General features: G+C 53.6%; 1 protein-coding gene across 4 annotated transcripts in view; it reads right to left on the bottom strand.

Moving 5' to 3' along the window:
* Window positions 1–23,722, bottom strand: part of USP40 (ubiquitin specific peptidase 40) — a 50,072-nt gene that overhangs the window by 16,958 nt on the left and 9,392 nt on the right. For 3 of the 4 annotated variants that reach the window (XM_051998420.1, XM_051998422.1, XM_051998421.1), the window contains exons 5-20: window positions 23,395–23,559; window positions 22,961–23,107; window positions 22,047–22,190; window positions 20,722–20,850; window positions 15,544–15,648; window positions 14,573–14,680; window positions 13,388–13,721; window positions 13,079–13,160; window positions 12,624–12,798; window positions 11,683–11,767; window positions 10,610–10,680; window positions 9,202–9,530; window positions 2,779–2,902; window positions 1,693–1,750; window positions 1,362–1,415; window positions 158–246 (exon numbers count right to left, since the gene is read on the bottom strand). In XM_051998420.1, the coding sequence (XP_051854380.1) occupies window positions 158–246; window positions 1,362–1,415; window positions 1,693–1,750; window positions 2,779–2,902; window positions 9,202–9,530; window positions 10,610–10,680; window positions 11,683–11,767; window positions 12,624–12,798; window positions 13,079–13,160; window positions 13,388–13,721; window positions 14,573–14,680; window positions 15,544–15,648; window positions 20,722–20,850; window positions 22,047–22,190; window positions 22,961–23,107; window positions 23,395–23,559 (2,199 nt within the window). The remainder of the gene's footprint in view (window positions 1–157; window positions 247–1,361; window positions 1,416–1,692; window positions 1,751–2,778; window positions 2,903–9,201; window positions 9,531–10,609; window positions 10,681–11,682; window positions 11,768–12,623; window positions 12,799–13,078; window positions 13,161–13,387; window positions 13,722–14,572; window positions 14,681–15,543; window positions 15,649–20,721; window positions 20,851–22,046; window positions 22,191–22,960; window positions 23,108–23,394; window positions 23,560–23,722) is intronic. The other variant, XM_051998423.1, reaches the window with a different exon arrangement.

The raw sequence follows: 23,722 nt of genomic DNA, 5'->3' as shown, positions 1-23,722 counted from the left end.
ACTGACACATACACACACACACTCACACACATACACACACTTTCACACACACACACACACACACACACACATTGACACATAGTAGTCACTCGCACACCCATACACAAGCCCCCAGTTGGGACCTCTGGGTAATGCCGGAAGCCCCCAGGGGTGTTACCTGTGAGGACGTTGGAGCCTTGCCCCGACAGAGTCCCAATAGACTGCCCATCTCCATCTCTGCTTCGGCCACGGTGAAATGCTCGGGCACTGTGGAGAACACGGAGGGACTCAGTGAGCGGGACTAGCCTGACCACGGGCCCCGCTCAGGACTCCCGAGTCCGAGCTGGAAGGTCAGTGGGCCCAGAGAGCCGGCCGGAGTCTGGGAGCTCCTCGAGGACGCCCCGCCACCGGGATGGGCAGCGCTGAGCAGAGCCCCCCAAGTGGTTGCCTTGGCTGCCCAAAGAACGGTCTCCCTCTTGACAGACCACCAAATGCTCTAGAAAGGAGCTGCTCAGGGCCGCCTCCAGGATGATGACCTCAGGCAGGAGCAAGGGTAAGGACAGTTGGAAGACTCAGGGGGTGGGGGGCATGGAGGGAAGGGCCACATCTCCTGTGTCCCACAATTCTGTCATGAGCAGGAGGACCAGATTGGTCTGGGCCTTGAGCTATAAGGAAGTGAAATGGCCTGCCCGTGCTTGGGAGCCCTTCAACCCAGCAAGCAGAGATGGGGGGCACCTTTGTCCGGAACAGTCACAATGGAGCCAGACTAAAGAGGCAACTTCCTTACCCTCTAATGGGCATCTGAGTGTCTAATCCAGGGGTCCTCAAACTACAGCCCGCAGGCCAGATGCGGCAGCTGAGGACGCTTATCCCCCTCCCCCAGGGCTATGAAGTTTATTTAAAGGCCCATAAAACAAAGTTTTTGTTTTTACTATAGTCCGGCCTCCAACAGTCTGAGGGACAGTGAACTGGCCCCCTATTTAAAAAGTTTGAGGACCCTTGGTCTAGACCAAGTGCAGGCAGAGAAAAAAGGGGGAAGGGAACCAGAAAGACTTGGAAACTACAGCCCAGAAAGAAATCAGTGACCCTGTGTGCAGAGGGCAGGCAATTGTGCACAGGGGGGTCTACACAAGTGTGTACACAGGAGTGTCTATACAAGTGTGTGCACGAGTGTCTACACGATTATGTGCACGGGGGGGGTCTACACAAGTTTGTGTATGGGAGTGTCTACACGAGTGTGTGCCCAGTTGTGTGCCCCAGTTGGGCCCCAGTCTCCTGGTCTATAAAAAGGGACAGAGAGTCTTGTCCAAACCAGCCTCCAAACTCCCAAGTGCCCACACCTCCAACCCTCCATGCGGGTGGGGCAATCAAGAAGCACCTACCTGGAAAAAGAAGCTGCCCATTCCTGTCGATCAGCCTCAAGCAGCTGTTATGAACTGGAAAAGCAGGAAAGAGCCGGTCAGAGGGCTGGCCCAGGCGGCCACACCGAACATGTGAGGACCAGAGTGCCCCTCAGGGCAGGCCCTGAAGACCCCAGACTGCCCCCGAGGGCTCCCCTTGTCCCCATCCTTGGAGACGCCAATCATTTACTTAAAGCTCGGGCCTCCTTTTCCCAGATCACCCCCAGGTCATCGCTCCATTTTACTTTCCTCTCCTGCATCAGTCACAGCCCACGCTCCTTCCTGAAACATCCACATCCAAAACGCCACTTACCCAACTCCTCCTGCAGGCCCAGCTCCTTGATGGCCTTGATTCTGATGTCCAACAGTGTCTGAGACAGAAAAAACCAGCGATGGCTGACCGGTCATTGCCAGGCAGCCCGGCACTAAAGGACGCTCGGATCCTTGGCCACGGGCCCCACGGGCCGAAGGGAGGAGTGGCGCACGTGGAGGGAGGGCCCGGCCACGGCCGTCGGCCCAGCTACAAAGACGCTGCAATTCCTGGCAGCTACCACGTGATCCCACTTCCGAGAGCTCGCTATTGGAAAGCCGGGCTTCTCCAAACCTAATCTTTCACCCCTGGGCCAGCACTCAAACTCCGAGCCCACTAAGAAGCTCCCTGGGATGAAGGATTAAGGAATAGTGTTGACCCAAAAGGCAGAACACTAATAAAAAAATGTTCCACGTTTTTATGATTGCAAACAAGAGGAAACAGACTTGTAAGCTGGGAAATAAACAAAACTAAATTTTAACTGGGGAGAAGATTCACAGCAGCTCACGCGCTCCCTCTGGGACTGTTTTACTGATGGGGCTCCTACAAATAAGCCTCCACCTTACCAAATAAGGTTTTCTGAGAATTTTTTCATCCAAGGATTGATTTCACAAGGATTTGGGGGGGGACAAGTGTCAGAATTAATCCAAAAAGGAAAACCAAACAAGACTTCATGAGGCCTTACAGATGGATTTGCTCTCAATAGGTCTCAAAGTCTGAGTTCACTTTTTCCCCCTAAATCCAAGAAACCGAGAGGAGAGGACTCCTTTAAAGTCACAACCTCAGTTAATATCAGATGAATGAAAAACTCTAAGAGACTTGGGAACTCCCAGACTCTGGTTTTTAGATTCGGAAAATTAGGGGACAAATATTTTTGGGTGAATTCTAAGAACTAATACGGGGAAACAATTAGGTTTGCCTTATAAGATGGGCTGAATCCGGCCAAAGAGGCAGCCCATGCCCAAAGATGGGGTTCTCTCCCCCCTCAACCGTTCGCCGGGCAGCCCAGCCCTATCACTGCCTAAAATGGGGAGACAGGCCCTGGCCAGCTTTCTCGCAGGCTCCGACCCCAAACTCCTTTGCACTCACGGTTTCAATTGTCGCAGAAACTTTCACTTGCTCCTCCTCGGAATCTGCTTGGCACAGATTTTTAACCTGCATCCAATTGAAGTTGCTCAGAGAATTCATCCGTCTGCCTTCGGCCATCACCAAGCTGCAGGCAAGGAGAGACACTCACAAAGTGATGCTTTCATTTTCACTGTGACCCCGAACATCGCGACTGGCTCTGGGATGACCGACATCTCTCAGATTCTACACATGGAACTTTAGAAGTCCTAATAAAAATGAGCTCACCACCTTCCCACGTGCATCAGCTTCAGTCAAAAGAAAGCAAGATTACTTGTCCTTTCCAAAGGGAAACAAGCATCCCCACAGAGGGGGTGTCTTCATGCTTCCATGACTCGATGGCTCAGAGACCCCGGCTGTCTCCCACGGGAGTTCCATGGAAACCCTCCCAAGCGTGCCCACGGCTTCCACCACCCCATCTTTCTCTACCTCACATCTACGTGTCACCTTTTTATGTTCAATGCCCTGTGAAATGACATCTGTCTGTCTACAAACCAGAATCCTGTTTGCCTGTTTGAAAGAAATCAGACTCCTTTAGTTGTTGCCCAACATGCCCAAGCATCTCCCCTATCTGCCAGCTCTTCCTTAAGCTGTGTCCTGCAGCTCTCTTTCCTTTCATAGTCAAACTCTTGGGAAGAGCCATCTACTCTCCCCACTTCCACCTCATCTCCTCCATTCACTCACTTCTCAATCTCTGACCGTGTCATTAAACTTAAACTGCTCTGCAAAATACCAATCGGCACTTTCTTCTCCACCCTCATCCTGCTCCTTAGGGCCTGACACTGCTGACCCTCCCACTCTGAAAGGCTCTCTGGTGGCTCTTCTGGCCTAGGCCCCATCTGCCCCAGCATCAGGTTATCGCCCGTGTCCGACCCCATGAGTGGGTGTCTCCCGAGGCTCTGTTCCGGGCGATCTCATTAACTCCCACGGCCTTGCCAGAGAACCTTATGGACATGACTCAGATGGACACATGAAGGCCCAGACTGCCCTGATCTCCAGTCCCACAACACTGTGGAGCATTTCAACCCAAGGCCAGCTCAGTCTGTCCAAAAGCCAAGGCTCTTCTTCCAACGTCCTTGCTGCTGCAGACATCGCCATCTTTTCCTTCCCCCAGAAATGACCTGGGCCACCTCAGGTCCCCTCTGACTCCACCTTCATCACCCCAACCTCTCAATCCTATCTACTGTCTCTCACTGTCTCCTCAAACACCCGCCTGGATTACCTCAGCAACCTCTCCCTATGTAGCTTTTCTCACATCTCACCTGGCCACCCCCCAAGCCAAGAAGGCCCATTCATGGCTCCTAAAGCCCTTCAGAGTCCAGCTCCCAATGCCCTGAGCCCCTGGGTTTTAGACAAACTAGCCTCTCTGCTGCTCCTCAGACACAAACGCCCATCTCCCATCTCCACGTTTTTCCAGAGCATCTCCAGGCTTTTCCATGCCAGGAAAGCTCTCCCTCTTTGCCTGTGACCCTTAGGAATGCAGCTTCTTCAAGGTTCAGCTCAAATTCCACCTTCTATATGAAGTCTGTCCTGATCCTCCATCTGCAGGTTCTCTCCACAACCCTGCAAAATACTCTGTATGAGCGCATTTGGGCTCATGTCTTCTCTGCCCAGCACTGACTGAAATCAACTGAATGACTGAGCCATCGTGCCAATAAGCTGCGGCTTCCCACAATTACCTGGTTTCTCTGATCGTGAGAATTTTAATATTGCGAACTTCCAAGTCAGATTATCAGAAGGATGGAGGACCAGGATGAGTCTCCATCAGCTCTCAAAAACTCCCCACAAGAATGATGGGCTTCTCCCCACAGGCCAATACGCCAAGAAGTTTAATAATTCTCTCATCCAGCACACACTGACCTTACCAGCAGGCCTGGAATTTAGCAGGGTGGCCGAGGGATGCACTCGGCAGTGGCCACCACAGGTGGCTCTTAAATCTGACCAGTCACCGGGGATGAAAGGGGAGGTGTGGGGAGGTAGGCCTGCCCTGGGCCTCGGGCAGCTGTACTCAGTCAGAGAACTAAAGAATCGTGGGACAGAGCCTTATGAGCTTGGAGAATTGTCGTACCAGGCTTAAAGGAAGGGTGATTGGCAGCCAGCTGGGGTCAGTCAGTTGTCCCCACCACCTCATGCCAATGAGGAGTGAATCCCCCAGGAAGAAAGAGACTAAAATAGTTTTCAAGCCTATCAGCCAAAAGTCTACCATCAAAGGGGAAAGCATCAGAAAGTAGGCAGTCACTAAAGAACTAAGGAGGAAGAAAATGCATTCAAAAATCCAGAGCACCAGCAGATAAATCCACAGTACAGGGAGGTGACCACTGGAGGTCCCCAAATCACTGCAAATGTGTCTCAGTCACTACAGGCCCAACTTTGGTGGCACAGAGGACAGTAAGGTCCTCTCGAGAGGACCTCAAGAGAGGTCTTCAAGCTATGACCTCGAGAGAATTCAAACTACAGTCAGGTGCTTTCAAATGGCTCAAGAAAAAATCTGAATCTCAAAAGTAACTCCAAGGGAACAAATTGGCAAAAACTTTTGTGCTTTAATGCAGAAATCTTGAGCCTAGCCCGGGAATGAGACAATGTAAGAACTAATGAGGAATGTGGTTACCCTGAAGGGCAGGGCCCTCTGGAAGAAAAGAAGCAAAGAGGGCCCGTGTTCTCTCTGCACACTCTACAGAGAGAGTGAGGGACTTGGCCTACAGAGGAATGACAAATTCATGATCTTTCAGAAGAACGTGACAAGTCAAAAGCTTCAATACCATAAGAAATAAGGTCCTCAGGAAAATATCCTGAACAGAGAAAGCAAAGCACTCACTCAAGGAATACACAGGTGGCCTCCACAGGCAAAAAATCCTGAGCTGCAACTCTAAAGCACAGAGGGGTTAAATGCACCGATTCCAAGAGCAAACAAGATCTCCAAGAGGTCGGGAGAAAGTCTTTTAAATATAATGGAAAAAAGAATTCAGTAACACAAAACTTTTCTCTACCTGCCAGAAACTATAGAGATGAACAGAACATATTCACAAAAGCAAAGGGGTTCAAGTCACAAGGCAAACTGATCATACCAATTTGTAACATCAGCACCAATCAGAAACACTGCAGCATTTCTATGTTTAAAAAAAAAAAAAACAGATGGAGGCAGTTACATCTGCAATCACTCAAACAACAGAAACAAAAAAGGACCAAGAAATACGACCAAGAAAACATAAGCAAGGAAATGATTTAATCCACTTTTAGAGACTATTAAATGGAAATGGGGAAAATATAATATTGAACAAATTGTTGGAAAAACCAGAGCCAGAAGACTTAATAGTGTCTCCTAACCGAGACTGCAAAGGAAGAGAAAGCTGGGTGATGAAGGGTTTTGAAGGCCAAACAGAGTTTATTGTATTTCATCCTGGAGGCCATAGGGAGTCAATGGAATTTACTGAGTAGGGGGTAACATAGTTGGACTTATACTTGAGGAAAATCATTTTGGTGGCTAGAGGATGGACTGAAATGGGAAGGGCCTTGAAGTAGGTAATCCCCCCACACACACATCCTCCCACATCATCAGCTATTGTAATAGCCCAGATGTGAGGCAATAAGGGCCTGTACCAGTAGGGGACAGTGTCACAAGACAGAAGAGGGTGGTATATTCCAGAAATGCTGTAGAGGTGAAATCTACAAAAGATGCTCAGAAGTGAAACAGAGGAGAAATGTTAGAGGTGAAATCAACAAGAAATGTTACAGAGGCAAAAACTGATGAGAGATGTCACAGAGGTGGCATCAACAAGAAATGCTGCAGAGATGAAACTGATGAGATGTTACAGAGGCAAAATCAACAAGATATGCTGTAGAGGTGATATCTACAAGAAATGTTGGAGAGGTGAAATCAATGGGAAATGTTGTAGAGGTGAAATGGACAAGAAATATTAGAAGCAAACCAACATGAAATGTTAGCGAGGTGACATCTGCAAGAAATGTTGCAGAGGTGAAACTGACAAGAGATGTCACAGAAGCGAAATCAATAAGAAATGTTACAGAGAGGAAAGAGATGTTACAGAGGCAAAATCAATAAGAAATGTTGCAGAGGTGAAATCAACAAGAAATGTTGCAGAGATGAAACTGACAAGAGATAGTACAGAGGTGACATCTGTAAGAAATGTTACAGAGATGAAATTGACACCATATTGGATATAGGGAGTGAGAGTGAGAAGTCCAAGATGACTTCTGAGCTGGGAGCTAAGGGCCTGGGAGAACGGGAATTGTCCTCTACAATAAGAGAGAAGAGAAGAAAGAGGGCAGAATTCAAGAGAAAAGATCCAGAGTTGTTTTTCACACATTGAGTTGGACGCCTCCTGGACATCCAGTCTGCCATGTTTGAAGGGCAGCTAGAGATGCAAGATCGGGGGTCAGCGCAGAGTCTGGGACAGCACAGAGATGGTCATGAAATCCATGGGAGACAAGGAAATGTCCCCATGAGGGAGCAGGGAGGGAGCAGAGTCATGGGGGTTGAAGGGCGTGACCTGGAGGAAGAGTCAGCCAAGGAGACAGAGAAGGAGCTGTCAGTGAGGGAAGAGGAGAACGAGGAGAGACTCATGACTCAAAAACTTAGAGAAGAGAATGACCTGCAGTGTCCCAAGCTGCCAAGAGGCCAAGGAGAATGAGGCCTGAGAAAAGGACACTGGACTTGGCTAAGTGATCATCGGTCAATCTGGAGATTGTATGCAATGATGGTGCCAGAAGTCAGACTAAGGAGTTAAAGGGTTAAGAGAACAAAAGAATAAAAAGTGATGGCAGCAAAGGGAGATATCAGAGGATTGCCTAGTTGAGCTTAAATAGCATCAATCTGTAATGGACCCCCAGAACAGTTAGATGATTTTCCCCATCTTCTCTCAGACGCAGACTTGTAGGTGCAAAGGTGAAGAATGATGGAAGTGATCCAAGGCTAAAGGTCTGAGTGGGCATAGTCAGTGATATGAAGAGAGGATTAGGGATTCAAGAGAAAAGGATAGGGTGGAATTAAATTAGTTCATCAAGAAGTCAAGATAGGGGAAGAGAGAAAGAGTGGCAAGTGCAGGGAAGATGGGTTGGAGAAAATCAAAGGATCAAGGAATTGGAGGTCACAGTGAGGATGATGAGGGAGAGGTGAAAAGTCAATGGATTTATGGTCAAATGAAAGGGACCTGGGAATTTTCAAACATGTACACTTCCTGGGGATGACAAGATCCAGGATATGACCACCTTTGTGTGTGGCTGGGGCTGAAGGAGCTCTTCAGAAATAAGTAAACTGAAGAATTGAGTGATTAGAGAGTTTGAAAGATAATAAATACTTCCTGAAAATAAGAGTAAGAGTTGAGAAAAAGATAAAAATTGCAAGACAGGTACTGAACTCATTAAGGAAGGAAAGGGAGTGACTTGGATGGGGGAGAGTAAGAGGGGATGTAGACAATAGCCACCAAGATTTTCAATGGGTGGCAGAGATGAGAAGCATGAACTTCAAAGAAGAGAAGTAACAAAAGAGACGAGAAGACACCTCCCCCAAATCCTAAAGTCCCAGGTGTGGAATACTTTGTGTTTTCATATTTTACTAGTATACTAGTATATTAATCAGTTTTGCTGATTTTTTCTCTTCCTCTTTTTCATTTAAAAAAGTTCCCATTCTATGGGATGACTCTGGGAAATAGAAGGAAGGATTCAAGGAAATTTAGGTGTAAATACAAAAGATCATTTTAAAAAAAAGACTATATTAATCAACTTCTTTAAACAGAACATCTTCAGAAATTCTGCTCAGACAATACTTGTCTTCAAACAAAGCATTTCCATTTGGAGTCCCTATAGTTAATGTTTATTGTTTATAGATGATCTAAAAACAGTGATTTTTAATATCATTGTGGAAGTAGAATGTAAAGTACAGGACTGAGGGCCAACCCTGAAGCTGTCTTTGCTTTATGGATGACCGCAGCCACAACGGCCACTGTATGGTCACAACCTTGAATCCCGTCTGTCATACAGCAAACTGCCAAAGACAAAAAATGTACGTCTGCTATAGTTCTCCCTCAAAAGCCACATTAATGGCAGTCCTGAAGTGCGGAAAGCTTCTGAGAAATAACTCAGCCATTTCACAGAGCCCAATGTTAGAAAACTTAAATATCATTCAGGAAAGAGCACGCCCCTCGTTTACGTGTTCTTGTTCTATCCCAGGAAACTAGAAGGACATCATAGACTCAAAAGGACTAGCACAAGGTTGGGGAGGAACCCTGCCAGAGGGCACTGCTGTCCCAGAATACACTGCAGTTTCCTCACCCAAGTTTCCACTCATTCTACGATTGGTTTCTATGGGTTTCCATCTCCAATCTGTAGGGAAAAACCAGATCTGTTATTCCAGAGATATGGGTTCGTTACCTTTGGTCACAGCTGTTGGAGTTTAATATCCACACGGAGCTGCCATCTTGAAGGCCGTGGTCTTTGAATGTCTGTTCCAGGTTCTCCTTGGGAATGACTGTCCAGTTCTCTAACTCAAGAACCCGAGAGCCTGTAATGTTTACCAGGACGAGGCCAACAGGGAACGCTAAGACTGTGAATATGGTGCTCACTTTAGCATTCGAGGGAAACACTTGGCGTCTTTCTATAAACGACTGCCCCTTTTCTCCCATATTGTTATTTGTGAGTTGAAGAATAGTCAAAAGGATGGGAATGGAGTCATCACCGGTTGGAATTCTGACCCCACCAACCTGCAAAGCAATGCAAAGACGGAGGACAGTCAGGGCCTAACTGGTCAAAATCAAGTCAAATACAATCAAAATCTGGGAGCACGATCTCCAATAATTCCCAAGCAAGGAAATCGTTACTCATTTGTCTCGGGGATAACAGGAGGTTAGCAGATCATGCCTTAGAAACCTCTCTCACACCAATCCTTTCCTTTTCATCCTTGTCTGGTGCCCTCTGTGAAAATGAAGGCAATGGACCCCTCCTCTCTAGCCTCTATACAACCAATCTCTCCCCTTCAATTGATCCTGGACCTCCCTGGTGATGGATTAGTCTTCCTAGAATGCGCCCTGCTTCCACGTCACATCCCCGCCCGGAAGCTTTCAAAGCCTTCCCCCTTTCCTGCCGGACTGAGCCCAAGCTCATCCATGAAAGACTCGGCTCTTCTCGACTATTTTTCCAACCTTCCGTCTGTGACGTCCCCTCTAGCAGGACCAGGCTTCTGGGCCCTCTGCTCCTGAGAGACTTTGGTGAGACGCGGCCTCAGCCTGAATGTTCTCACTTCCCGTGTGTGAGGGCCCAGGCTCAGTCTCACTTCTGCTAAGAGGCTTTGCTCCATCACTGGCCTTAGCTCAGACACTAATCACACGCACTTAGTGCCTGGGCCAGTCCCTCGGGCACGGGATGACCTGCCCCGGGAGGGGAGGCTTCCATGACTCCCCGTGTCTTATCCTCGCAATGAGGCTAGTCTCCTACTCCTCTGGGGGCCCTCACGGAGCCTGATACAGCGCCAGGAACAAGGCGGGTTCTCCCCAGTGAAGGAACTGGCATTTCAAGCTTAACAAATGAAAAGCCATCATCACAAAACAGGACTTTGCAGCCAGATCATTTTCAAGTCCCGGCTCTGACAAGTTAACGAGAACCTCAGCCCTCCATGCAATCGAGCGGTCTGACCGCCAAGGTTGCTCACAGCTTTTCCTGATCCCCTCACTTCTCCTCCTCCTTGCACCATCACAACAATTCTCAACACCGTTAGCAGCTTATCTTATTGCAATTACATTAAGTTTGTAAAATCGTAAGAAAGAGTTCCTGAAGTATTTTTTACCTCTATCCCATTCCACACAAAGATGTCTTCCCCATCGGTCATTTCAATTTCATGCAATGTCAGTTCATCTCCTACAAAGATGGGATCACCAGTGAACCACAGTCACCATCATGGAAAACAGAGTCCACCTCCTCTACGCACTCGACCCCTCTGCAGAGCATTTGTGCCCCCCTTTTGACACAGGGGGCCCGCGGCAAGAACCTGTTTTACTTCTCAGGAAGGAGCGGGGTTCAAGCTCCCCTCGGTCTCAGAATGAGTCTGTCCAAGCTGCTGCTGAGGGTTCCCAGGACAGCGGCAGGGGTCCGGGAACACGAGGCCGAGACGCCCGCCCTCAGCTCTGGGGGGCGGCAACTTGGGGCACAGCCTGGCTAAGAGCTGATCGAGACAGGAGCAGCTGGGCCACTTCTGCACTCTGCGGCCGCCCGCTTGTGAACCTCCGCCAGTGCCGGGAGGCAGATTTACGGCGGATGCCACCGGGAGCAGGGCTCGAGGAGTGGAGATGGATCGGAAATAAAAGCATTCAGAGGAAGGGCAGCGGAAAGGGCAGAGGCCCGAGCTTGTGCCCAGATGCAGGAGGGCCAGGGCAGGAGGAAAGGGCCCAGGGCGCCTCTCCCCCAGAAGCAGCAGGAAAAGGAAGCACATTCGGGGGGCTGTACGACCCGCTCTCAACTCCAGCACCAGGTGAGGGCTGGAAAGGGCCACAGAGGAGAGTGCTGGGCGAGATCTCTCCTCACCCAAAGGGGGCATTTGCCACATGACCAAACTACTGCTCATGCAATGGGAAGGCAGAAATTAAGCCTCCGCTCTCCTGAGCCACCAAGCAGGGTGGCAGGAAGGGCAGCCAGAGAGTCGAGGACAAGGGATGCCTGGGAGAAGAGGGTGGGCCCTCTGGCCTTGCAGGCCCCCAGGCCGTGGGTCCCTCTGCCATGCTAAGGCAGCCCCTTCAGTCACCCTACACTCTTTCTGGGGGAGGCCTGGCTCCAGCTAAGGGGTGGGGGCAGACGGGGGGAGGCCGCCAGTCCAGCTCCTGGGGGTCCCCTGTCACTGCGGCTGGCCAAGGACCAGGCACCTACCTTCGAAGGCGTGACAAACATGGAGTCCCGCAGGCACGAGCTTGGCAACACTGAGCACTAGATCCCCTTCCCAGAATTCCAGGAGCTGGAGAAGGAAGGAAGGGAGAGCTGCACAAGGTGAGGGGCCAGACTCCTTGGGACGCGGAGCTAGCTCGGGGTGCCGGCGGGAACCCGGCCCACCTCCCCACCACCCTGCCCAGGGGCAATGGTCCAGAAGGTTCCGCCTCAGGCTCATTCTTCTATTCACCTGATCTGATTAACCTGACCCTAGGCCATCTAAGCTGGAAGAAAACATTCTCCTGAGTAAAAAGTGCCAGCAGCCTGGATGCAGAGGCCCTGGGCTCGAACCCCTGGCTCTGCCCTCGCTACTGGGGCCAAGTCACTGCTCATAGAGGGGCCTGTGAGCTGAAGGGGCCGGCCCTGATCAACTTCCAGTGCTATTACCCCTGGTGGCCATCTGGCCCTGGGGCTCCGGCAGGGGGGTTTCCCAGTGAGGAAGCCCCCTCAGCCCAGGAAGAGCAGCTCTCTGCCGCCACAAGAGTCTCAAACGTTCCCTTTGGAGGTACAAAGAGGCTCGGGGGGAGGGGGGGGGGGACTGCCCAGGGCCCACGCCAGAGGCAGCCTTGAAGCCAGGGCTTCCTGCCTCCAGGGCTGCCCCATGATGGACACATTAAAGGAAGACACGATTACAGGAAAGGCCTGGGCCAGGGACTCTGCCTGAGCCTCGTGCTTCTGCTGAAGCTCCGCCACAGCGTCCTCACCAAGGAACCTCCCCCCTCAGTCCCACCTCTGACCTGGATCACTGCAGCCCCCCAAGGATGGGCCGGCAGGCACAGCGGGGCCTGGGAGGGGAAGCCAAGCCGGCAGCGTGGGCAGGCCCAGGGAGGGCCCCCCTGCCCCCAGGCCCGCCACAGCCTCCAGCCCACGCGAAGGTACTTTACCTGAAATATGGCCTGCCGCAGATCGCCTAACGTTTTCCTTTTGTCGATGGTCAAGTCCAGCATGCAATCTTCTGTCCTGGAGGAAGAGGGGTGCAGGGCCCCATTGTAAAACTCATAGCAAGGGCCCAGGTGCAGGTGCAGGTCCAGGTTGTTGACCACAGAGTCATAGTCTGCCCTGGAAAGTGTCACAGCCAAAGAAGAAATCAGACCCGGAAGACCCTCCGAGTGTTCCAAGTCAAGAGTCTCCTCCCCACAAAAGTCTAGGGCCATGAGGCAGACCGGCCGTCGCAGACCTTGGGGAAGAGCCGGGGGAGGCCGCGAGGGCCCGGGAAGGCGGCGTCGGCTGGTCCGGCCCATGCCCAAGGGGAGGCCCCCGGGAGAGCCTCCCAAGAAGCCGGGCGGAAGGCCCGGGGCCAGTCCCGCCTGCCTCAGAACCCCCGGCCGAGGGCCCTCACCTCTTCTTCTGCAGCTCACTGTTGGCTTCGTGCACCTCCCTCAGCAGGTGATTCGGAACCTTGTACCACGGGTTGGACTGAGCTGTGAACAAAAGCCATCGTTGGCCGAAGGCAGCCCAAGGACAGCTTTCCCACCCGGACCTCTGGGGACGGCTGCGCCTGCTGGCACACGATACGGTGCTGAAGACCCCCCGCTCTCCAGCCGGCCTCCCTCCAAGAAGGGAATTCGTCCTCGACACCTAACGTGCCCGTGACCGCGCCTGGCGTCCGCTGCTGCGAGCAGAGCCTGAGAGAGGCCCCGCCCCCTACCTTCCGGGGGTCTCTGCAGCTGGGTCTTCCGGTAAAACAGCATGTAGGCGCTCTCCTTCCCCTGAAACTGCTTCTCGATGTCCGCCTCCTGGATGGGCTCCACTTGGGAGTCGTTGATGTCGAACCAATGAGGGCCTTCGACGCTCACCTCCACCTGCTGCTCCCCGGCAGACTCGGCCCCACCGACCTCGGGATCCTCGCCCTGAGAAGGGGCCGCGGGCCCGGTCTGCTCCAGCTCAGCGGGGGGCGACTGGGCAGGGCCGGCATCCCTCCTGAGGCAGACCTTGCTGGGGTTCGAGCTGACGAGAAACACATCCGAATGGGCCTGCAGAAACTGACAGGGCAGAGAAGCGGGACCCCATCAGCCGTGAGCCTGAAGGGCCTCCCACTAGCCCGGGAGCGGCTAACAGACCAGGCCCGCGACGCCGCAGGGGGCTGGCCACATAGGGACCTCACACGGAACCGGGGAAGGAAGGCCAGTGAGCTTCAGTCTCATTCCAGAAAGAGGAGAGCGGGTCCAGGGGAGGGCACAGGCAGAGCAGGCCTCCGACTCCGCTCAGGAGCCAGCTTTGGGGCAAAGGTCTCTCAAAGGCATCGTGAGCCTGGGCCCCCGGCTCGACCCCGTCAGCTACTGGAACCGGCTCCCTTTCCTCCTCCTGTGAAGACGCCAGTGGCAGAGACGGGCAGAGCAGGGTCCTGGCCTTGTGCCCAGGGGTGCCTGGATCCAGGGCCGGAGCCGCAGTCTGTCCAAAGTCAGCCTGCCTCCCCTGGGCCTGCGAGGGGCTCAAAGCTAGAAAAGCAGGGCCCTTCTCCAACCCACAGAGGGAAAGGGGGAGTACCCAGGCACCCCCAGCAGCAGAGGATGCTCCAGAAGGTCAGAGCAAAGCAGACGGGCAGCACCCGGGGCAGCTGCGGCCCGGGCACCTTCCGAGGCGATGTGGGGAACGTGGGCAGTGAATGAATCCGGTTAGACCAGCGCTTCCAATGAACAAAGGCCTCCACAGGTGCCTGTGCCCACCTCCGAGCCCCCGGCCACCGCCCGGCGTCCTCCAGCCTCACCGGCCCAAGCTTGTCACCTCCAGCCCTGGCACACGGCTCTGAGAGCCTCGGCTTTTACACTGAGGGCAGGGCTAGCAGCCCCCTACCCGGGTCTGAAGGCCCAAGGGGACTCGGCGGGGCGGTTACCTTCAGCAGGGAGCCGTGCTGCTTCCGGTACTTCTTGTTCCAGGATATGTCTATGCTCGCTAAGAGCTTCTGGCCCAGCTGGTCCACAGGAATCAGCTTATTCTCCTCCTTGGGAAACAAAGATGGAAACAAAGGCGTGCAAGTCAAACGGGGGCACCCGAGGGCGAGAAGCCGAGCGAGAAGCCAGGCGAGGCCCCACCCTCAGGGAGATCACGCTCCAGGACCTCCACCATCCTCCCCCCAGAGCAGGTTCGACCACCGCCCTGCCCCCGCCAGGACATCAAGGTCTCCAGGAGAAAGCTCGAGTGGGGTCCGGCTCCTCATCGGGGGTGTCTCGGGAGTGTGCTCACCGTGCCCTGCCCGGGGGAGACAGGGCACAGGGACAGGATGTGATCACCAGGCCCCTCACTCAACAGGTACCGGCTGGCTCCATCCCCATCAGCCCACTCTCTGGGGAGAATCGAACCTTGGGAGCTGTCTAGTGTCTGTCAGTCTTACCACCATCCTCTGGCCATCACAGTCTGCCCTGTGCCCCTCCCTCCTGCCAGCTCAGAGTGGCCTGGAGGCAGGGTGAGTCCCCCCCAATGTCCCTGCTTGGGGTCACATCCCGGGTGCTTCCCTCTTCGTTGCCCCCATACCCAGTAGCTGTGAAACGCTCTCAGTCCCGGGAGCCGGGTGAGAGTCACTGCCCCCAGCTTCTCTCAGGCAGTCTGGCCCGCCCTGGCCCCCGCCTGGCTCTCTCCAATTCCCCAAGGGCTACACTCCAAGAGGGGGGCTTCCATTCCTAGCTTTGCAACTCCCAGGGGAGTTTCTAACATCCTCACGCCGCAGCAACACCGGGTGTCGGCTAAGTGACAGTCACTCAAGCTCCAGCGCCGGCCTCACGCGAGGCTACTGCCCGGGGGCAGCCCTGGCACGACATCGGAGGCCGAAGGCGGACAGAAGAGAGAAGGGCTCAGGGAAAAACGGACCTGGGATAAGATGTGCTTGAGGACCATCAGCGGGTTGTCTGCTTCTTGGATACTCGGAAGATCTTTCAAACTCGTGGCCTCAGCAACGGCTTCAGGCTCATCCTCCTGGTAAAAATGAGGACATCCCGGTCAGTGGCAGGACACCGGGGACGAGACAAGGGCTTCCCGGAGCCCCGAGGGCAGGGCCAGGACACAGAACCCAGCTGTCCCACCAAGGCCCAAAGCTCTTTTTTCACCACCTCAATAAACACGTCGTCTCCAGGTGGGGAGATCTGAACTGAGAGGCTCGAAAACATTCCTCAAGGCCAAGGAGCAGCACCAGCGAGAACAGCGCCCGACTCTGGCGCCCGACTCCTATGCCCAACCCCGGCGCCTGATCCTGATGCCCAACCCCGACACCCAACCCTGATGCCCGATCTTGGTTCCCGACTCCTATGCCCAACCCTGGCACCCAACTCCTATGCCCAATCCTGGCACCCGACTCCTATGCCCAACCCTGGCACCTGACTCCTATGCCCAACCCTGGCACCCAACTCCTATGCCCAACCCCAGTGCCCAGCTCCTATGCCTGACCCTGATGCCCAACTCTGGTGCCCGACTCCTATGCCCAACCCCGGCGCCCAACTCCTATGCCCAATCCCGGTGCCCGACCCCGGCGCCCGACCCCGACACCCAACCCTGATGCCTCTGCTTCTAAATCAGCCACGGTTCATGCTCGCCTTCTTAACAGAGAAAAGGCATCACCCAGCGACTACAGACCTCAACTGGAAGGAGCAGGAAAAAGGGGCCACAGACCCCGCGGGCGGCCCCGGGAGCAGCTGCTCTAGTGCCCACTGGCTTGTGCCTTGTTTCCCCTACGTCTCCCCGACGAGAGCAGGCCCTGCCTTGTGCCTCCCTCTGCACCCTCCGATGCTCAGCACGGGGCCTTCTCAGACAGGTCACTCCTTCCTCTCCCCTTCCTTATAGGGAGGGTAGCCTGGAGCCTCCCCACATCACATCATCCTCCCCACACCCCACCAGCCCCAGCATGCGACAACTTCCATGAAACCGCTACTGACACGCTCGGGCTCAGAGGGGTCCCCAGGGCTTAGTTTGGATTAGAAATGCCGGTTAGCGGACGGAAGACCCCCAACCTTCCATGTTCCCAGGCACGGGCCCCCCCGGTCCATAAAGTCTACTTGGACAAGCAGAGAAGGGGCAGCCAGGCCAGAAGATTCCCCAGAATGAGACCACGCCCAGCACTGGGTGCCATGTGGGCGTGAGAGCCATCCACCAGTCGTTTTCCCCCTCCCCCCGTGACACCGCTGGGCTGCCCCTGTAAGAGGGGGAACTTGTCTGAGGCAGCCATCCTCGGGAAGCTCCTGCAGATCCCTCCCCGTCAGATGGCAGGCAGGCGGGAGCCACATCACCTCGAGAGGCCACAGGGCGAGGTACCTTGGGAGCCAGACTCGGGGGCAGGAGGCTCAGAGGCCCAAGGCCCCTTCCAGCTCCGCCTCCAGCTGAGCCTCTGGGACCGTCACTGAACTCCTGGGTCCTCAGCCAGAAAATGCAAGTAAGGTCCCTGCAGGGCTGGGCATAAGAGCCCTTCGCAAATGAGAAAAGTGGTCCAAGCTGAAAGGGCAGAGGCTCCAACCAGCTCCAAGTCACGGGCGTCTTCAACCACCACGTTTGCAGTCCGGACCCAGACCCAGTCTCACCGTGACACCAGGTTCCTGCACCTCAGGCGCTTTGTCATTGGCTTCTGATAGTTCACGCTCACTCCCCTCCTCCCACCCCCAAGCCCTACCACTCTCCTGGAGTCATCAGGTGGGGTCATTCCCATTGGCCAAAGTCATGTTGTCAGGGTCACCAAACCCATTGGTCACAGTCATTCCCATTGGTCATGGCCATTCTCACTGGTCATGATCATCTTCACTGGTTGGAGTCATCATCCTTGTAATCATCATCATCAGGGCACCATCTTCATTGGTCATGATCATTCTCAATGGTTATAGTCATTCTCACTGCTTATAATCATCCTCATTGGTTGAGATTATCCTCATGGGTAAGGATCACCATCCTTATTGGTCACAATCATTCTCAATAGTTACAGTCATTCTCACTGGTCGTAATCATCCTCACTTTTGGGGTCATCATCCTCATAGATCAGGGCTCTATCGCCGATCATGGTTATTCCCATTGGTCATCCTCTTCCTCAATGGTCACCATCATCATCATCAGGCCAGAGCATCCTCACTGATCACAGTCAAGGTCTTCCTCATCTGCATTAGTTGGGGGTCCATCATCCTCACTGGTCGGGGCCACAATCCTCATTAGTCGGGGTTGTTCTCATTGGTCAAGTCAACTTTTATCAGGGTCATCTTCATCAGTGGGGCCATAGTCAAAGTCATCAATTATGATCATCCTTATCGTCGTGGTCATTCTCATCGGTTAAGGTCATCCTCATTGGCTGGAGTCATTTCAAAAGCTGAGGTCACAATCATCCCCATCAGTTGGGATCATCCTCTTCAGAGCCCTTCTTGCCCCCAACCACCCCAGATTTCTAGCCCGGCTCTGAAAATAACCACCAAATCCATCAGGCCTCCCAGGCCACTTCCCCCTTTTAGAGTGGAACCTCCACATCGGCAAAAACTGTCTCCTCAGCAGTGGCTTCAGGGCAAGAACTCTGAATGCTTTTCATCGCCAGCCCCATCCTGTCCCATGCCCGCCAAAGAGGGCAGACACAAAGGCCCAACAGCCTGAAAGCCCTGGCCACAATAGCTGGCAAGCTCCTCTATATCCACATAAAGGGAAGAGAGAGCCTCATTCCCATTAAAAACACTTGAAAGCATGTACTTAAAACCAGCAGCAAGCATTATCTGTAATGGGGACAAGCTAGAAGCTTCCCAATACAGTCAGGAGTAAAAGATATCCATTACCACCAGTATTACTCGGTATTGTATAAAAAATGATAGTAATAAGAGAAGAAAAAAAATCACAAGAGGCAACAAATTAATAAAACCATCTCTTTTAACTGATAAAATGATAGACTTGGAAAATCCTAGATAATCAACTAAAAAGAAAAGAGAACAATTGATACTTTTAGCAAAGAAAACGAGATATACAAAAAATCTATATAAATCATTAGCATTTCTAAATATCAACAAAACCCTGCATGACAAGATAAAAAATACCTCACTTAAAATAACCACAATTTGCACAAAATTCCTGGGAACATACCTGCCGAGACAAACCCCGGAACTAATTATAAAACATAATCATAATTATAAAACACATTTTATAATGTTTTCTAAATAATTATAAAACAATATAATATGTAAATATAAAACACTTTTTGTACAAATAAAGTCAGACAAATATGTGGAGGAATATTAATTGTCCATGGGCAGGCAAAGGCAATAGAATAAAATAAGAATCATCAATACCATCCCAATTATCAATATATATATATTTTTTACCGAGCTAGAAAAAATAGGAACAAAATTCATTTGAAAAAACAAGGTCAAGAATATCAAAGGCATTAATGAAAAAAGATCGATTTAGCAGTACCAGTTCTTAAACTATAAGACTCTATCCAAAACATCTGGTACTGGCTGAGAAACAAAATGGTGCATCAGTGGAATAGAGCAGACATCAACTAGACAGTAGCAAATTATTGCAATGACCTTGGATTTGACAAATGTGAAGACTTAACCTTTGGGAATAAGAATTCAGTCTTTGGGAAAGCTGGCAAGCTTTGACAAGATAAGTTCAAGATGGATGCAGGACCTGGATATAAAGGGATATCAGGAGCAATTAGGACATGGAACACATTAACAGACTTGTGGACAGGAAAAGGACTTGTGAACAAACAAAACAATAGCATTGTGGGATGTGAAACAGATAATGTCTATTACATTAAAAATTAAAGAGGTTTATACAAATAAAACTCATGTAACCAACAGAAGGAAATCCGAAAATTGGGGACATTTGTAAAGTTAAGTTTCTCAAATACATGTCTCATACCAAATATATGGAGAATCCTGGTAAACTTTGCCAACTGATAAATAGTCCAAGGATAGGACCAATTTGTTGAAGGAATCAAAGCTCTGTGTGATCACATGGAAAAAATGCTCTAATTCACTGGCAAACAGAACAAGGCACATTCGGACAACTCCGAGATATCATTTGAGAAATCAACGACTAAAATGAGAGGGAAAAACAGCAAATATTGGAGGGAACGTGGAAAGTTGGGACACTACTATACCACTGGTAGCACTGTGAGCTGATCCAACCATTGTGGAGAACAATTTGGAACAGGTGCCAAAAGGCATACTTTGACTCAACAACACCATTAGGTCTTTTTCCAAAAAAGATAAAAAGGAAGAGTCTATATTCTGAAATACTCAGAGCAGCTCTTTCTGATGGCCAAAAACTAGACATTTTGGGGACGGCTGCCATGGGGGAATGGCAAAACAAGCCGTGCTCTGTGAGTGTGATGAAATACTACTGTGCTGTAAGGAACCAGCTTAGAAAAACCCGGAAAGACTCGCACGGCATGACGATGAAATGAGCAGGACCGAGACGAGGTTGTTTGTACACAGGATTACCGTCCAAAAAGGAACTGGGGAGAGCCAGCACTCATACTGACTGTGAAGGACCCACGAAGGAGCATGCTCTCTACCCCGAGAAAGCATCGACAAGCAGCAGTATGCACGGTATCGTGTGATGTGTGTGAGTGTGTATGAGAGTGTGTGTGTGTGAGTGTGTGTGCGCGCGCGTGTCCTCACATAAACATGTGCCAAATAGTGGCTTTCTGGGGTGGGGCAGGGAAGGAAGGAGACAATCTGCGATTAAAAAAGAACGTAACCAGGAATACAGGAATAAGAATAAGTGACAGAAGAAAACAGCCCCCCCCAAGGAGGACGGCCCACAGAGGAGAGAGAGTGTGTGGGGGCATCTAGCAGCTGCCCCCCCCAATGCAGGGCCCCCACGTTCGGCCCAAGGCTTCCTGGACAAGGCCGGCAGAGCAGAATGGGGACGTCCCTGGGAGCACTTGCCCGCCCGCTCCCTGCACCCCACCTCTCACCACCCTAGGAATGACGACGGGCACCGAGGAGGGTCCGCAAGCCTGGCCCTCCCCCGACTGCCTTGGTCTGCGGCCACCCTCCTCCTCCCGGGCTGGCAGCCCCCACTCACCTCCACCTGCCAGTTTCCCAGCTGGTCGACGTCTTTAATGTACACATGGTAGTGCCCTCCGTAGCAGCCGCCTTTGTGGATGATCACGGAGAAGAGGTCATACAGGTACTCCGAGTCATCCAGCTCGCTCTGAAGGGGGACAAGGACAAGGCACCCTGAGCGCAAGATCTCGAGGCCATCCAGCATCTCCCTGCGGCCACAGGAGGGTCAGAAGCCCGAGAGGACAGAGACGGCCTCTGGCCAGAGTCGGGGGGCCCAGGCCAAAGCCGGCCCCGATCACTCGGGGACGAGCGCTCCAGCTGGGCCCACCTGCGCCGTAAGGTGGGGTAACGAGCACCGGCCCCGGGGCCGCACAGCACAGACGGCACAGAGCTACAGCACGCACCTTCCCCGGGGCATCTGGGAAATCTGGGGACCCTTCCCCAACAGGAGGCTGGACTTCAGGAAGCACAATGTCGCTTTTCCCGAGCCTACAGATCCCCAGGGTGAGCCCCCCGACCTGGATCTGCCCCAACAAGTGTTCATCCGGCCTTCACTCCCGCAGCTCTGGCCCTAGAGCCGCCCTCCAGGGTGGGCAGGCCCTTCAGATTTCTCTTTCTTGGAAACATCCGCCCCAAACGTTTAGAGAAAGATTTAATTTCAAGTAGAAAGCACTTTTTATGAATCTGGCCGACCACGGAGAGGAGGAGCAGAAGCACTGCGGGCAGAACAGGGAAGCTGAGGCCGGAGGGCTCCGAACGGGAAGGACCCGGACGGTGGGCAGCATCCTGGCAAGCTCCCTGACACCCCCCCATTCCCAAGTCAAAAGGCCGGGGGCAATTCCATGACCACCGAGACCCCGGGACCCGCGGCCATGAGAGCTGAGCCTCAGACGCCAGAGAAGGGAAGAGCGTGACAGCCAGCCCGTGACGCCGACGAGGGCTGCCCAGATCTGCCCAGCGGCCGGGCGCCCCAGCTTCTCTCGCTGGGCAATGCCCGTTTCACAGATGGAGGCGGAAGCGGACCCGGGGAAGGAAGTGGCCCGGAGTCTCCCAGTGGGAGGCCGGTCTGAGGCCTTCCCCACACCAAGTCCTCTCTTCCCTGCCTAGACCTGAAGGGAAGGGGGCAACTCCACAGGGGGCTCATCAGGGGAGCGCCCACTTTGTTCCGTGCTCCCCCCTGACCAGAGGCCCACTGACGGAGCCAAAGGGCCTCCAGCAGTCACCCGCCGCAGCAGGACCACGAGCGCATGGGGGGCGGGTGGGGGGGTGCGGCGGGGGGTGGGCGCGTCCCCCCGCCCTCACGCCCCAGGAGCCCCGAGGGACCAGCAAACAAGAGGCGCCCACCTGCTCGCAGAAGGGCTTCAGGTCTATCTGCAGAGGGAACGTGTAGGAGCCCGTCTCCTTGTAGCGCTCCCGCTTGGCAAAGTCAAAGTTAAACCTCAGCAGTGAAATGGTCAGGAAAGGCGGCAGCTTGCGCAGGCGGGCCGACTGTGGAGACAAAAGCAGCAGGAAGGGGGGGTGGGGGCGGGCACTGAGCATGCGCTTCTGAGCACAAGTACGCCCATGAGTGCGCACCCTGGCACATGTACACACGCACACACATGCACACACACACACACACACACACACACACACACACACACAATGGGGACTGCAGACCACAGGAACGCCACAGAGCAGAGGACCTGCGGCTGACCCAAAGTGGGCCCAGAAGGGCCTCCATGTCTCTGTCCCTCCACCTTTTCCTCCGCCTCTGGCCAGCTGCCCCTCCTCCACTCTGGCCCCTGAGGGCCCTGAGTCCTTGGTTTAGAGGTGTACGGGGGGGAGGGGGAGGGATGGAGAACCCCGGAGCTGCCGAGGGTCCCGGGCATTTTGAGGTTCAGAGGAGACCCCTGAGGTCCGGAGCGGAGACCACACACTCAGACCACGCACTCAGGCCAAGGTCATGAGACTGAGTAAAGAGGGAGGGGAGCAGGGTGGGCAGCAGAGAACCGGCTTTAAGTCGGTCTGTGGGGTCGGGCCGGCAGAACCTCCGAGGGGCCCATGCCACGTCCCCACGGACAGCCGCCCTCCCAGGACACCCCATGGAGGGGAGACCCCAGCACAAAGACCGTCCCAGCCCATTCCCCCAAAGCCGGTCCTTGGTTCTGCCGGACGAGCTCAGAGGTGCTGAGGCCCCAGACGGAGGCATGGCCCAGCAGGGCCTGACTCCGGCCCACTCACGCCCCCTGTCAGGTGGCCGGCGCCGCCACCCTCACCTTGGTCGCACAAACGAGCTTGTCGCAGGTTCCGCAGTGATACAGGTTTTCTGCATCGAAGAACTCCTCTTCCACGTACATGCTCCAGAGGGCTTCCTCAAGGCCGGTCAGGTTTTTGACCGCCACGGTCAGGTCCAGGAAGTCCTCCTGCCCCGGGAAGGACAGAAGTCTGTCGGGGGCACCGGACCGGAGCCGAGCGACACGGCCGCAAGCAGCTTGCGGCAAGCAGGTCCCCAAAGGGCTCCCTGGATGGAGGGGCCCGGAGCGGGAAGGGACCGGCCCAGTGCCCAAGGCCCTCCTGACTTGGACCCCTAGTCGCATCCCCCTCCCTTCCCCCTCCCAAGCTCCCAGCGTGAGGAGGGGTCAGCACTGACTCCCAGAAGCCCCTTCCCACAGTCCCGGGATTCTCCAGCCTGTGGCTCGGCCGGACCCACCTGCCGCTCACTGACGTTCTCGCACTCCTTGCACATGATGTGGTTCACGATGGTGCCGTGGTAGAGGCGGTTGATGAGGTCGTGGCCGGAGGTGCCCACCAGGGAGCTCTCCAGGGCGCTGAAGAGAATCCGGTTCAGCTCCTGCACATCGTGCTGCCTCATCTCCTGCAAGCAGGGCCCCAGTCACAAAGCCCCGCCTTCACTTCCACAAAGCAGGAAGCCTCAGAGACCCCCAGGGGCCCACGTGCCCACAGCACCCCCCCCCACACACACTAGGCTTTCCCTACTAGAGGAAGCACAACAGGCTCATGTGGGTCTCAATCAGACA

The sequence above is a fragment of the Antechinus flavipes genome, chromosome 4, assembly GCF_016432865.1.
Source record: "Antechinus flavipes isolate AdamAnt ecotype Samford, QLD, Australia chromosome 4, AdamAnt_v2, whole genome shotgun sequence".
NCBI classification, from domain to species: Eukaryota; Metazoa; Chordata; class Mammalia; order Dasyuromorphia; family Dasyuridae; genus Antechinus; species Antechinus flavipes.
This window is presented reverse-complemented; position numbering and strand designations above follow the sequence as displayed.